The sequence below is a fragment of the Anguilla anguilla genome, chromosome 1 (assembly GCF_013347855.1).
Source record: "Anguilla anguilla isolate fAngAng1 chromosome 1, fAngAng1.pri, whole genome shotgun sequence".
In the NCBI taxonomy this organism is placed as follows: Eukaryota; Metazoa; Chordata; class Actinopteri; order Anguilliformes; family Anguillidae; genus Anguilla; species Anguilla anguilla.
The window spans coordinates 19,049,509-19,064,382 of NC_049201.1; the positions used below are offsets into that span (position 1 = coordinate 19,049,509).

The window sequence follows — 14,874 nt, forward strand, 5'->3', positions numbered from 1 at the left end:
GCTGTCACAGCGCAGCAGCCATCATTAATAAACATCAGATTACATCGCTGCACCGAGGGGCTAAAAACCTTCTTTTTTTCCTAGCGTGGGGCACCACCTGTTTCCGACATCCATCAGTGAAATCTAAAGTTCCCCGCGTAAACCATTTCCTCGGCATATTTTGAAAACAAAAACAGGTTTCCCCCAGAATTTTTGTTTAAATAAATGGGTGCGATGAAGGAGAGGACCAACGCCTCTGGGTTATTTTGCCTGTACTCTGCATTTGCTGATTCACAAATGCGAAAGACTACAAAACCATTTCCCTCCTCACTTTCAATAAGAGTAATTTCACACCATACTGGTTCTACTGAAGATATATCCTTATAGTAAAAATTTTTTAATCACTTACTACAAAATATCATTTCTGGAATACCCACAAAAATCCAGCCATGCCTATAAGAGTTTATATTTAAGAAGATCGTTACGGACACAATTATTTTAACCGAGAATCGCAAATATGAATCGCCAATTTAAAGGCGAAATCACAAAGGAAGCAACATTTCGTCCTTCCACACCCTCAATTTACGGGGCCATCTTGAGTTTTGATTTGGCAGCGTCCCCAAGGCTCCACCCAGCCTGGGCGAAAATGGCGAAAGTGTGACTGCGTGTGTAAATCAAGAAGGGCTCTCTGCATTGGGGCAGCGGGGAGAAGTGCTGACGTGCGGTGTCAGTGATACCGCACCACCGTCGCAAGGGCGCAAACATCACATAGGGCAGCACTATCCTCCAAGACTAATGGACCCGGCTATTTTTAAACCCATTGTTACGTAGGGAGGGGTTGGCAAGGTTACCGTGGCAAAGTTTGGAGGAAGGTAGAAGGGCTACGGCGGTCTCGGGCAAGGTGGGCACTGTGACTTGGGCACGCCAACGGCACTCATATTAAGCGGCACTGCAGCCCCACAGTACTGCCTGGACTGGCCAGCGTAGGCCTGAAGCTCTGTGTTCACGAGCAACATGCCCAGCTAATCTGGATACTGAAAAGCTGCCAATTCACCTCTCTCAGAATTCACAGACAGATCTGGACTGTTACATACAGTCTAGACCAACTTACGACTTTGAGTCAAATCCCAGCACAGAACAGCACTGAATTACAAAACTAAGGAGAACTGTATTTAACCATAGATGCTTATTTATGTGATTACCGAGAAACATCTGCGGTTACAAACCAAATTTGTGAAATAATACACCTTTTAGCAGAAGGCAAAAGGGAAAATATCTGAACAAAACAAATGAATAAATCTCTTTTAAAATGGAATTAAATGTATTACTATCATAATTGCCAATTTCAGTATTCCCTGTTGCACACTGATGCCAATTACTCAGTGTGATGATTATACACCAACTTACATTTACATGAATAACTCTCAATTAAATATATGTTCTGCAACTTCAAAAAGAAGGCAGGCCAGGAAAAGGGTTTGGATGACTGGAAACGAATATTTGCTAAACGTTTTTTGCAAATGCGAAACGTTTATCCTGGATCTCAAAAGCAAATTGATATTGGTTCCTAGTTCCAGTATAACCTACAACTTTACAATTGACTTCTCACTCAAATTGACTGTGTGTTGAAGGAGAATAGTATGGACAAATATTTAACGTTTCAGAAACAATCCCTGGTTCTATTCATAAATATAAGTAAAAATAAACTAAGGACTATTTTACTCTTTCTCAATAAAAACATAAATAAATTCATAAAACATATACACTATTTAAAATAATTCTCACAGCATCATAAAATGTATATTTGTATATACAGCTATTTCATTTACTAACATATCAACTGCTTGCTGCATCAAATATACACAATTAAATGCTATATGTAAAACCCATTATCGGAGACATTACTCTATACATTGTGTATTACACCAGGACCACTCAATTAAGATCTCAGGTAACTTGTAATGGATACATTTCATTCCAGCCTTTATTGATTATGACGTTGTCCTTTTGCATTTATATCATCTTTGTTTCCATAATTTGTCCTAAAACTAAAAACTTTTGGCGACAATACCTCTGTTGTGAACATCAATTTTGTATGTTGATATGAGAGTAGAAGTCTTTCAGCAAACATGGCATCCTTGAATCAGAGAACAATTATTCTCTTCAGTCAAATCCCAATGTAAAATGCTACTGCACTTTGCGCAGTGCATTCTGGAACAAATTTAAGTGAATTTCATACAAAACCACCCATTTAAAATCCCTCTTCATGGATCTCATAGTTTTATAACTGATGTCATTAGTGAAAACCTGTATGTGATCACACAGCACCATATTATAGACAGTATATCTCATAGTGTCATTAACACATGTAGATTGAAAATCAAACACAGAGCAGAACAGCAACCTCAAACAAAAGACGCATATGTGCTATATCACAAAAAGGAATGGAAAAGGACATTTAATGGGTGAGTTAAATTGGAACGAAAGGAGGAAGAGGATATGTACATTTTACAGTTGTGTGGAAAGACATTGAGATGGGCCTCTCTATGCCCCTGTCCCAGTCTGGGGAGGGCCAGGAGGAGCCGTGTGGGTAGGGGGTGCAGCTCCCAAATAGCAGGTGCTGGCCAGCCAGGGATTAAAAATGCACAGGAAAAAAAATGGAGGAGGGGGGGGAACAGCCACAGGGGTGGGGGGAGGAGGGGTACAATTAGCTTCCCAAATAGCACCGGTCTCTACCTCCCGGTGGTCCAGAGCGTCAGTGCGTCTTTTCTTTTTTTTTTTTTACAGTTAAAGAAATTATACGTATATGTAGGGCTTACCAGAAATGAGAGGAGTCCAGTGTGGCCAGCGGACTGCGTAATCGCTCTAATGAATCGGACAACAAGCCCCTGTTGGGACAAGGAGATGCATTTAGATCGGGGTGACAAATTGAATTTTAAACATTAGGTTTTGTTAAGGGGCCCCCGCTTCCCGGTGCCACCACTTAAAATTCTGGAGATGGGCAGATCCGCCCCGGTCTGTTTGCCCGGACTGGTCAAACAGCGATGGTCAGCGGGGCCATCTGAAGTGGACACCACAGGGCAGGGGAGTCCTGGGCTCACAGGGGGGAGAGAGTGCCGATCGTGTCCAATAGCCTCTTTCGCTAATGTATTCCGAAACCAAATTACCATCAGCTGATCCCATCTGGATAGTGTCTGTGCGAGGCCGTGCTGGTTACTCGTTACTACTTCCACCCACGATACCATCTCCAGCGGGACGGCAAAAATCTGATTACCCCAATAACACAGAAACACTTGGTCAAAAGAGCAAAGAGCTTTTAACTTAAGATGCACTAATGAAATTGTCTGGCCCTGGTTTTCGACAACCTTATTATAAGAGCAATGGACGAAGAAAAAAAAAAGGAAAAAAGAGAAAAAGAAAAGTGTTCAAAATGTGCATTTTGTCGCGGGATATCAGCGAAACGCGAGGCATTCACTGTAATCCTGCTCTGTAATCGAACAATTCCGGTGGAGTTTTTGCCAGTCCACATTAGCTAAAGGTTTAAAAGGTGCGGTCCTAAATGAACGCATTCTAATTATTGAAAGGGGAAAGGAGCATATGACACAGATAAAGACCCTAAGTGTCCTGTGGCAATAAAAGCACCTGAAGTGGAGACGGAGGGACGTTTGAAACAGAGAGCAGCCACAACTCAATTCACTCTCGCGCAGGGCAAATACGCCAGCCAGCACAGATTCATTTAAACTGACAATCTTCAGCAGTGACTTATTTCAGAGTGAAGCCACAGCACTGCAGCCCAGGAGTATACAAAATAATCACCCGGCAGAATGAAGTCCCAATATTTGGACAGGTTTGTTACAGACTCCACCAAAAGACATGACATAAAAAACAAAGCAGTGGAAAAGGTTAGATAAAAAGTGGCATTGAGAGAAGCTTTCTATCATTTGCACAAAAATTCACAATTTCTATAAATTAATTTGTATAAAGAAACACAGCATATAGCTTTACAATGACATCGCATGCTTCACCATATTCGCTCTTGCACCGCATTTTTAAAAAGAAGTTAATTTAATTCCATTTAGTAAACCAAAAAATGAAATTTTCTATAATAAATGCACTCGGTGTTTCATTCTAATTCGAGGTTTAGGGGGTCGTGAACCCACAGGTCAATCTATACGCAGTGTGCTGAATTCACGCCAATGCCGTGTTAATTAAATAAAGAACACAGCTTCCGCTAACCCCCTGTTCGGATCACGGCAAGCAACAGAGCATTTTCCATTGCAGGCAAGAGAACTGAAAATGCTGCCTAAACACTAGTATTCCACAGCAAAAGAGACAAACTCGACACATTGAGCTGCCCATCAATCACAGCACTGCATTACCTCACATTAGCCAGGAAAAACCCACTGCTGGTCTCACCAATATTAAAAACACAACTGATATATTCCATACTTTTATAGTACATTTTAAATCAGTATTTTTACACTCACTTATCACACATTTCTATAATTCACTTTCAAAATGCCTTTAACAAAAAGATCAAATGAAATAATTCCATTAATTTAAAGGCAAATAGTAGGCTTTAGAGTTTAGACAGGTTTCATTTAAAAACCAAGATATTCACCTGCATAAAAAATAATAATTTGAACAGAATGCTGCCCTTTGTAATTAAACAATATTTATTTGAGATTTTAAAGTAAACACAGCTAGACAACAAAAGACAGATACTGTCTCTTGGCAGATTTATTTATTGATAATCAATGTTCCCTACACTCTTTGATAATCAAATAAAATGCGTAATTTAATCTTTCTTGCACATCCATTGATTAAAAGCCTTGAAAATGAACCATTACAGCTCAAATCTAGTGTGATTTATTCTTTTCATGCAAGTGCCTGGAAAAACACTTCAACTGGCTTTAAACGAGACAGCAAATATGGCATTAGTATCTACTTCTGGTTCCATACTTTCAATGGATCATATCTATTTTCACAAAATGGTGAATGAAATATCCTGTTTACAAACCACCAGTATTAAACAATTAATGCACATCATTTGAAAATATACTCGCACATTTCCAAAATGACATTGCTAAAGCAAAGCAAAATAATAATTTGTACAGAATGCACTCTTACGGTATGCCATTCCCCAAATTCAGCATGCTAAATACTTAAAAATATACATTTCATGCATTTAATTAATCCATTTGAAAAGTAATGAATGCTGATACAAATTATTTGAAAAATTTACATTTTTAACATGTGAAACAAATTGCATTGGTTGTAGGGTAAGCGACCATGCTGTGCATACAAGTCTACACACGTACACATTTACACATTCTCTTCATATATTTCCCCCAACATTTACAATTAATTTCATTCTCTCTACCCATTTGTTCCTTTCCATTTCTTTCTGTAAAATGTGTGAATGTACACTAGTTGTCCTAGATCCACTGATACGTGATGTGTACATTTCTTTCTACAATATATAATTTATATTTGGTATCAAAATAACAACACTGGTTTTTGAACATATTTTTGAACCATACACACAATACTGTAATTTTGCCTAAAATTTGAAATCAAACACCGAAATCGCAACATCCTAATACTTAAATTCAAGATGATTTCATATTTAAATGACTAGCAAGCTCATCATTAAAATAACTGGTGTATATAAAGGAATTCCTTTTCTGTCATTATCTGTACAATTTATACATTATCGTTGGTTTTCAGATTTAATCTTCTGTGTTAAACTGAGTTTCTGATTGAAGAAAAAAATGCTGGCAGACTTTTGGGTTAGCTAATTAAACCCCAGTAATTAACTGAATGATTAATTTAATGAGAAGGCGCCCGAGTTCCAAAATGGTAGCGTACCATCATCCATCAGCAAATAACAGGAAAAATAATAGCATTTTAGATCATCTTAGCTGTTCACTTCTGTAAATACACATATGTTGCTGATATAACTCATTTGAGAAGGTACTGCAATTAAATAATAATATAAATGTGTTATGGGTTCAAATTATTACTACTACAAATTTTAAATATTTTTTTTCTTATTTGTAAAGAGCATTATTGCATTGTTGTTCATATACATTATGCCTGCAAAAGGAACTTGAGTCGTAAAATGGCAAACAGCCACTGTCCAGTGGGTTTTTAGGAATACAATGTGTAAAAGGCATTCAATAAAATTTGAAATGCAAATTAAATTGGAAAGTAGGCAAATGCAGCGATAGATTAACACAAAAAAAATAATAATTCAATGCCAATTTTTATAAAAAAGAAAAAGCAAAAGAGGTTTTTTCTTTTTTTTTAAGACAATATTGATCAAACTCGCAAATGCAGTTGTATGAACACACAGCCATTTAAGAAAAAAATGCAACACACTCGACGGGTTAAATTGCGTATTTTATATCTATTTGTAGCCAACGAGCTCGCAAGAGCGAGACTGAGACGTATGAAGACGAGCATTTGGACAGCAGTGTTGCTGAAGAGTGCGAAGCAGTGCAGAAGCTCTGTAATCCAGATCAGTGTTAAACACAAAGAAGATTACAATACGCTCATCTGAAGAGTTAATGAGTTAAATGGAATTGGTTCCCTCTGGCCAAGCAAGGGTTAACATCAGCATACTGGTGGTTTGGTTTATTTTTTTTTTGTTTTTGGTTTTTTTTATTGTCACTGAATGAGTTCTCTTTTCTGTAATTTTTTAACATCTGTTTGAGGTGCCATAAATTTTAAATAGTTTACAGAATTATGATTCGCTCCAAAGAATAATCTTATCTGGTGTACAGTGCAACCGTTTATCTTCCAAGCATATAAGTTGCTGAAGCATCTTTTCACCAGTGTCCAAAGCAATGAAAAATGCATTTACCTAATTCAATTCAAATAATGAAAAACATGCATGTAAACACAACATGCACGTGCTGCAAATACATAATACATTAATATGAAAATTTAATATTAATTTAAATACATTAATATAAAAACAGTTTGAAATTTAAATGTAATATTATCATTGTAAAATAATGAAAAAGGAAAATCAAAACACCAAAGAACTTGCTCAAACTTAAAATACTGCTTTAAATGTAATATAAATAAAAATATATTTAAAAACTGGAACAAATTTTTTTCCCCACCAACAGTTTAATTTAGTGAAAATGATCATAATTTATTATCAGAATATTTCAACTCGTAACTCACACAGACCAAGTAAAGACCACACTTCCACAATGTATTAAAAGCAAATGTCAAAAAAAAGTGAAAACATGTTATGCATATACCAATAGAAATTCCCTTTCCTTTTCTACATTTCTAGAATTTAAATTCTATATTCTGGAAAGCAGGCAAGCCTCTTCTTCAGCGAGACATTGTGCAGATCCACTTCAATTCCCAAAACATAAACAGTAAATATGAACGCTTGCTGTCCGGCCCGCGGCCAGTGATCACCTGGTCTCCCCCCACAGCCCAGACTGAGTGCACGGAGCGCGTGCCATCGGCCAGTCCCCTAAATCAGGCCAACGTACCCCACGGCCACCAGCGTCTAGCGGTGGCTTTATCCCGCGTTCCCCAAGCGCAAATATCGCAATGTGTAACTCTCCCCTCCCTGTCCCCTGCATTCACTTTGCCTAATCTCCCTGAATTTATTCCCAGTCCCATTGAGCAGGTGGGACACTCGCAGAGAAAGAAAGCAAGCCGGGAGCAAGTTCCTTCAGACCCACCTCCCCCACCCCCCTCCAAACCCCCCCGCCCCCAACCACCCCTCCGCCACCACCGCTCATCCCGGCCCCACCAGGACACGCCGTCTCTAAACCTTTAGGAAAGGCACACGGCCGCTCTAATCAAGGAGACGTGGAGATAAAGCCGCCGCGGCCTTTTCTGGAGATCACACACGCGCCGGATGAATTTAGGAAAAGTGTGCCACGCATTTGCAGCCAGTCGGCCCCTCTCTGGTCAACCCACCCCACCCCACCCCCCCTTCGCTAGCGACAGAACCACAGACAAAAGTCCACAACGCACCCGCCCCGCTGGTGCCGCGCACAAACGTCCCGTACGACTTCACAGACCCCCATGGCAAAAAAATAGAGAGAGAAAGAGAAACAGAGGGAGAGAGAGAGAGAGAGAGAGAGAAATGGAGAGCAGAGCATCATTCCCATGGCGGCAAAAAAAAAAAAAAAAAGTTACCCGTGTCGCATGGCAACTCCGTTACAGGGGAAACAAAATGCCCACAGTTTAAAAAAGCAGGAAGAAAAAAAGGGAGCGGGTAAAAGAAAGAGCGAGCACGAGAGAGTTAGAGTAAAAAGAGAGCGGTAAAAATCATTCTGGAAAGCAGGTTAAAAGGAAAGAAAGAGAAGAGATGCACCTACTGGTTATGATAGCTGAGAGGGTCTGGGATGCAAAGTTCGGAAATGTCCATCAGTCCAGTTTTAGCATTCCAGGAGTCAGAGGAGGCGGAAGAGGACAGAGGAGAAGAGTGACACCCGCTTTTCTCCCAAAGTGACAGGAGCTTCAGAGGCAGTAGCAGAATAACACCTCCGGCTCTGTACGGCAACCCCCCAGCCTGCACAGGTATGTCTGCGTGTGTGCCTGCGCCTGTGTGCGCACGAGCGAGCGCGCGTGTGTGTGTGTGAGCACGTGTGTGTGCGTGTACGTGTGCGCGTGCCTTTGCGTGTGTGCGTGTGTGTGTGTGTAGAAGTGAGTGAGACAGAGAGAGAGAGAGAGAGGGAGAGAGAGGGAGAGAGAGGGGGGAAGAGGTAAAGGGGGGTGAAAGAGAGAGCGAAGCCGAGGCAGTGGCAGAAGAGCGCTAAGATGGAGAGACAGTGTTAGAGCGAGCGAGAGGAATGACTCTCTCCATGGTCAGGATTGGGCTCTTTAAGACTCAAGGGCTTGATGAATATGGAACAGCTGCTGTTGGCTGTGGCTCCGAGGGGCAGGACTTAAAGCGGCAGAATGGGCTGGGAGAAGGGGGAGCAGCCAGTCAGGATTCAAATGCTCACCCAGGACATCACACACTCCGCTGCTCTCCACCACACACACACACACACACACACTCCGCTGCTCTCCACCACACACACACACACACACACACGCACACAAATGCACACACGCGCGCGCACACACACACACACACACACACACAAACGCACACACACACAAACGCACATACACACATGCACACATACATACACACATGCACACACACACACACACACACATAAAAGCAACACACACCACACATACACAAACACACACACACACACAAAAGCAACATACACCACACACACATAAAAGCAACATATACCACACACACACACACACACACACATGAAAGCAACATATACCACTCACACACACATACACACACACATAAAAACAACATACACCACAAACACACACACACACAAAAACTAACACACATGCACCCACACACACATGCACAAGCATGTATATCACACACACAACACAACATACAAATATGCACACTACACCCACGCACAAATAAATATACTCATGCGAAAACGTACATCATAAATGCACACATACATGCACACACATACACACACACACAAGCTAGCATGTACATCACATAGATAACACACAAACATACACCAAATACATGCATAAATACACACAAATAAATATGCACACCCACACACACTCATACAAAGGCAGACAAACATCTACATATACACACATCTCTCTCTCTTTCTCTCTCTCTCTCCCCCTCTCTCTCTCTCTGCACACATTCCTCATCATAGAAGAAAATGCCAATACACACTAAAGATGTGTGACAGCCCCTAATTATAACAAAGTATTTTTTAAGCACGGAATATCAATAATTCACAGATTCACAGCTCCCTAAAATTCATCCAGCATGCAGGTCTACGGACACATTAACTATGCAGCAAGAGGAAAAACGATCATTTTAAAAAGCTAAATACAAAATTGATTCGCAAAATATGCGCTTCTGTTTATGTTTGATCATTACACTTAATACTATTGTGTATCATTTAGTGTGTAGTTTTAATTTTCACAATTTTCCACTGAAATAATGTCATCACTCATCATAGAAAAATCCCTATGTGGTTTTTGAAATGCCAAGAAACAAATCTATCTTTTCTACTGTAAATGAAAACTAGTGGAGAGTGACTGTATGACCAACTACTATTCACAGAACAAAAGAAAGCAGCACCATTGGTGAACAGAACCAGATCCATCGATAAAACAATAATGGTGTAAAATCTTACTTCACGTATGCTCTTTAGAGTAAGTTTGCTAATTATTTTGTCTGCATGCAGAGTAAACAGACAACCTGATGGAGTTCCATTGAAAATTATTTCTCTCAATAAAACGAAGTGTGTAACTTTATTTCGAGATTGCTTGAATCTCTCAGACGGCCGCTATACTGTTCCACAGATTGCCGCAGTGATGTCAGTAATGTAATACATATGTATGGGGGTGGGGTTTCAAGGAACAAACGCCAAAAACAACGCTGAATTTCATGCTAGGAGCAGCAGCCGCATTCTGTCATGCCCTCAGCACTCATTGCTTCAGAGAGGAGTCAATCATTAAGCCATACGGGAAAGTAAGTGCAATTAATGGCTTGAGTTTCACTCTTTCCTGGTGGGCATGAGAAAGATGACTGCGAGCCTTTTAGCTCCTGTGAAAAAAAAAAAAAAAAAAGACACAACTGTGAGCCATAATTCCCACCCGGGGAGCCCACCAGCGGTTTAAGCAGCATAAAATCCTCCTCTGGCTAGCATGATACCGTCTTTAAAACCGCCTGTGTTTCAATGTTGGTCGAGCTCAAAAAGAATGCGAAGAACGCAGATAACGTTTCACAGTCGATGAAGGCCTCCACGTTCCGGTGTCCAACATTATAGGCAAACCATGACATCTTAAAGGAGAATAGACAGTCAGACAATGCCTGCCACTGGAGTTCGTAACACTGCGCAAGGCACCTTATCTGCCCCATGATTTTCCTACAGTAAGCCAAACCTGCACGGACATAGGCAAACGGTGTACTGATAGAAGCAAGTTACTTGACTATTTTACAGAATATAAAAAAAGAACAGTTTAGAAAGTATTCATATTTAGCCTTCTTAAAGGCAGGGTATAGAGCAAGGAACGTTTCACTGGTCTGTCACAGTGTGCACACTGCATAAGTAGAACAAACTGGAGCTTTCTCAAATGCATTGCTCCTTTACTGACCACCACTGCGAATGAAGTCCTATACTTCATCAGCTCACGTTTCCCTAATCAATACAAAAACATCACGCAATTCTTATTGATCATTACAGCCCTGCTGCCGCAATACCAGAAGTCCTTTGAAAACTGGGCGGATAAAACTAAAAAGGTCTTTTACATAAAGAAACAAAATTATTAAATCCTTTCAAGTCACTCCATATCATAGTCAGAGAAGTAAAGGCTGGTCAGAATAATGGGACCAAACAGGATCACAATTTTATTAAAGTGTAAATCAATGATAAACCCTTTAATGCACTTTCAAAAAATAAAAGAATCAGAAGCTAGAACTAAACAAAATATTTTATTAAAACAAAATAGACAATCCAGACAAAATCAATATTTGAGACTCCAATTTTTTCTGGAAATTAAAGTGCAGCTTTTAATTTCCTTGATCTGGCTACAATGTCACAAATCCATGCATTTTTCCTGCACTTGGCTTGTTTGTCTTGTGAGTAAAGAGATGTGGTGCTTCTGTACAAAGGGATATATACATTCACAGTATTAGTTTCCATCTGAATGAAAACCATTTTGTCTCGTTCTACGGTTGCACGTGCTAAACCATTTTAACTGGTTTCAGAATGCTGGATGATATCAAATGGATGATTGATATTGTAGAAATTCTGAAATGTACAGTAATTGAATTGCAGCACACTGGATTAAAAGGTCGTTCATCCTAATTTTTTAATCCATTTGATTTGGTCTAGAGAAGAGAACAATCCCTTTGGAATGCTTATTGAAAGTAAGGAATGAGAATGTGCATGAATTCTTAATGAAAATATTCCGTATGTCTATTAGCTTTTTAACACGGTTTGACACTTGCATGCATGCTTGCTTGCATGCACACATATGCACACGTGTGCTCATGTGCACATGCGTGCACACACACACACACACACACACACAAACCTTCATGAAACTATTAAATTATGTACCGCAAAGTGATAGCTACATGTGTTTTGCAGTTGTATCTTTTGAGAAATTCTCGCTCTGATTTCCCACTATAAATGTAATGTAATGTAATGTAACTGAATTGCACTGTGGACGTCGGTGAGGTACTGTGAGACACCCCAAAAACAAAGCAGTCAAGTGTATCACTTCAGTCAAAACCCTCAAGGGCATTTAAAACAAGCCCTTCACCAGTCTCCTTAAAAAAGAACACCTTTGAGAACTTAACAGTTCCTACCGGAAAAAAATTACTAGATTAACAAAAACTTGTCTTTGATTTTTCCAATACTGGCAAGTAGCAAACAGCTTTTACTGCATGTGAATAATTCTGACTTTGAAAAAGGTCTGATCCAAAATGGCTGCCCAGGTCCTGCATACAACCTTTCCATTTAGTGAGTAGAATCATTCTGGTAATTCTGTTTCTGTGGTGCAATGGCTCCTAGAGGCCAGTCACAATTTCAACAAAAAGCATCAAATCCACAGCGAAGAACTGACACATGTACTCTGGGAAAGTTAGCCAAAGCCACTTCAGTGCGGCTCAGATAGAAAGAATCTGCCATACTTCTAACAATAAAATGAACAATTTTGTTTTTTCATCTAATCTACAAGGATATATAGATGTGGGTGGGACCTCCAAAATGTGAATTTGGCCTGCCTAAGAATTTATTGGAAATGGCATTTACTGATATCAAGCAAATATTCATTTTACACAATATAGTTGCACTCCAGCAGCACAGACTCGTGAAACTGCTAAAACTTTAAAAAATGAATTTTGTAGTAACTGAAATAACAATAAAATTATAGTTTCATCGGAAAAATAATCAACACATATATTTAAGTGGATTCAATATAGTTCTACAACAGCGTTTTATATACATACAGTACTGCAGCTTTGACTACTACTTGATCAAACTAACACTTTTTTAGAAGCACTATATCATACCATATCAAACAAATGCGAGTATAAATCAAATAAATAAAAATATATTTTGAATACCCTTCCAGATTTCCAGATATAGAGACTGTTTACTCTGTATACACCGCGAATATACTAGCTTAATGTTTTAAACAGCGCGTGCAGAAGGGCACATGCCTGTTAAAACAGCGCGTGACCGAAAGGACCAAAAACGAGGCCTGCTTGTCCAGGTCAAAAAAAGCGAAACGTTACAACCATCAGAAAACTCTCTTGAATTCAATCTGTGCGAAGTGAAGTCTTTTTAAATTACAAAGAGTTCGCACGCTTGCGCTTCCCGGTTGTAACACTAAACGACCAAGTCGCCGACAAAGACTTAAGTAAGACTGTAAGAGGGACTACAGAAAGTGCAGCAAGCAATTGTCTGTGAGCTCTGTTCACGCAGCTGCGGTGAAGGTGCGCAATTCCTTTGAGTTGCCCCTGTGCTGCTTCATAAGGGGATGTCCCCTCTCCCGCTCTCCACTTGTTCCTATTTTTCATTATGTTTACGAAGCACAACCAACGCACTTCAAACTGATTTCAACGCCACTGATTAACAGTCCTCCATGACAGCATTATGCAGTATTCAATATAATACTGACTTTCAGCTGCAAGCACACAAATTAAACATGCATTGACATCACCAGGCATGTACATTTTAGCTAACCATTTGAGAATGATGCTGAGATTTTGAATAATTACACAATGTTCTAAATACATTTAAAGATAAATGTTATACTCTCAATTATCACCACCTCCATCTTGTGTGTGTCTTTAAATAATAATTAATGGCCATATGCACTCCAATCGTTTAGCATAATTTCACATAAAACACCATGCGTGTGACCAGCATTGCAATTACAAAATTCCCTTCAAAAATGTGTTAAACTTGAATTCAATCCCTACTTTGGTTAGGATCCATTATGCTGTGGCACAAAAATAATCTGTCATTCAAAACTGTAGGCTAATGCAAAGTTAAAAGAAAATGGCAACAAAGAAAAAGAGGCCTAAAACCGGCTAGACAGAGCAGAAACATAAACTGGAGAGGGTTTACTCTACCTTCTCACATAGACAGGTCATACCGAATCCCCAGGGATATACTGCGTAGGAGAGGGAAGTCTTGAAGTTACAGTGGAAGCCTCAACCTCTGTGTCAGTCAGCGTTCCGTTTCAATAATACGGCCGTATCAACTCCTCCTCCAGTCTTCAACCTCTCATTCCAGCTCTACGGACACGACCAGATCACAGTTTCAAGCTACCTAGGTACCCACGCGGCTGTTACAGTCTCTATTACAGTTGCGAAGAAAAAAACGAACGGGATAATTTGGAGCTCTGAACTTTGGCTCCTCTGGAGTTTTTATGGGGGGTGGGGGTGGGGGGGCAATAAGCGGTAACATGTGGCCATAGTTGTTCAAAAACGACATTCGCCAAAACGAGACTGACAGCTGACATCCTGCACAGATGAATACTGCAGCAGTTTATTTGTTTATGCATGTGTGTGTGTGCGTGTGCGTGTGTGTGGGTGGGTGGGTGGTTGCGCGTGTGTGTGTGCGCGCGCGTGCGTTTGTGTGTGTGTGTGTGTGTGTGTAATCTGTTTCATTCTTGAATAAATTACAAGACAGTGCAGGCGTGGCGTCTGTGGCGAAATGAGATCAGGCCGTTGCAGGTGTATCAATTGACAGTTGTCAGTAAGGCAACAGTTGTTTCGTTGGAAGCAGGAAATACTGTGTGAAATCAATGCGTGTTAATAATCCCAAT

General features: G+C 40.0%; 1 protein-coding gene across 7 annotated transcripts in view; it reads right to left on the reverse strand.

Moving 5' to 3' along the window:
- esrrb (estrogen-related receptor beta) overlaps positions 1-14,455 on the reverse strand; it is a 72,369-nt gene extending 57,914 nt beyond the window's left edge. Inside the window, exons 1-3 of one of the 7 annotated variants that reach the window (XM_035395618.1) lie at positions 8,158-8,194; positions 3,147-3,245; positions 2,799-2,867 (exon numbers count right to left, since the gene is read on the reverse strand). Coding sequence is in view for 3 of the 7 variants with exons in the window: in XM_035395593.1 (XP_035251484.1) it covers positions 2,799-2,867; positions 8,340-8,389 (119 nt within the window). In the remaining 4 variants the exon portion in view is untranslated. Of the gene's footprint in view, positions 1-2,798; positions 2,868-3,146; positions 6,879-8,157; positions 8,195-8,339; positions 8,845-14,176 lie in introns of those variants that run through there. The other 6 variants (XM_035395627.1, XM_035395593.1, XM_035395600.1 and 3 more) reach the window with 6 other exon arrangements.
- Positions 14,456-14,874: the final 419 nt, after the last annotated feature.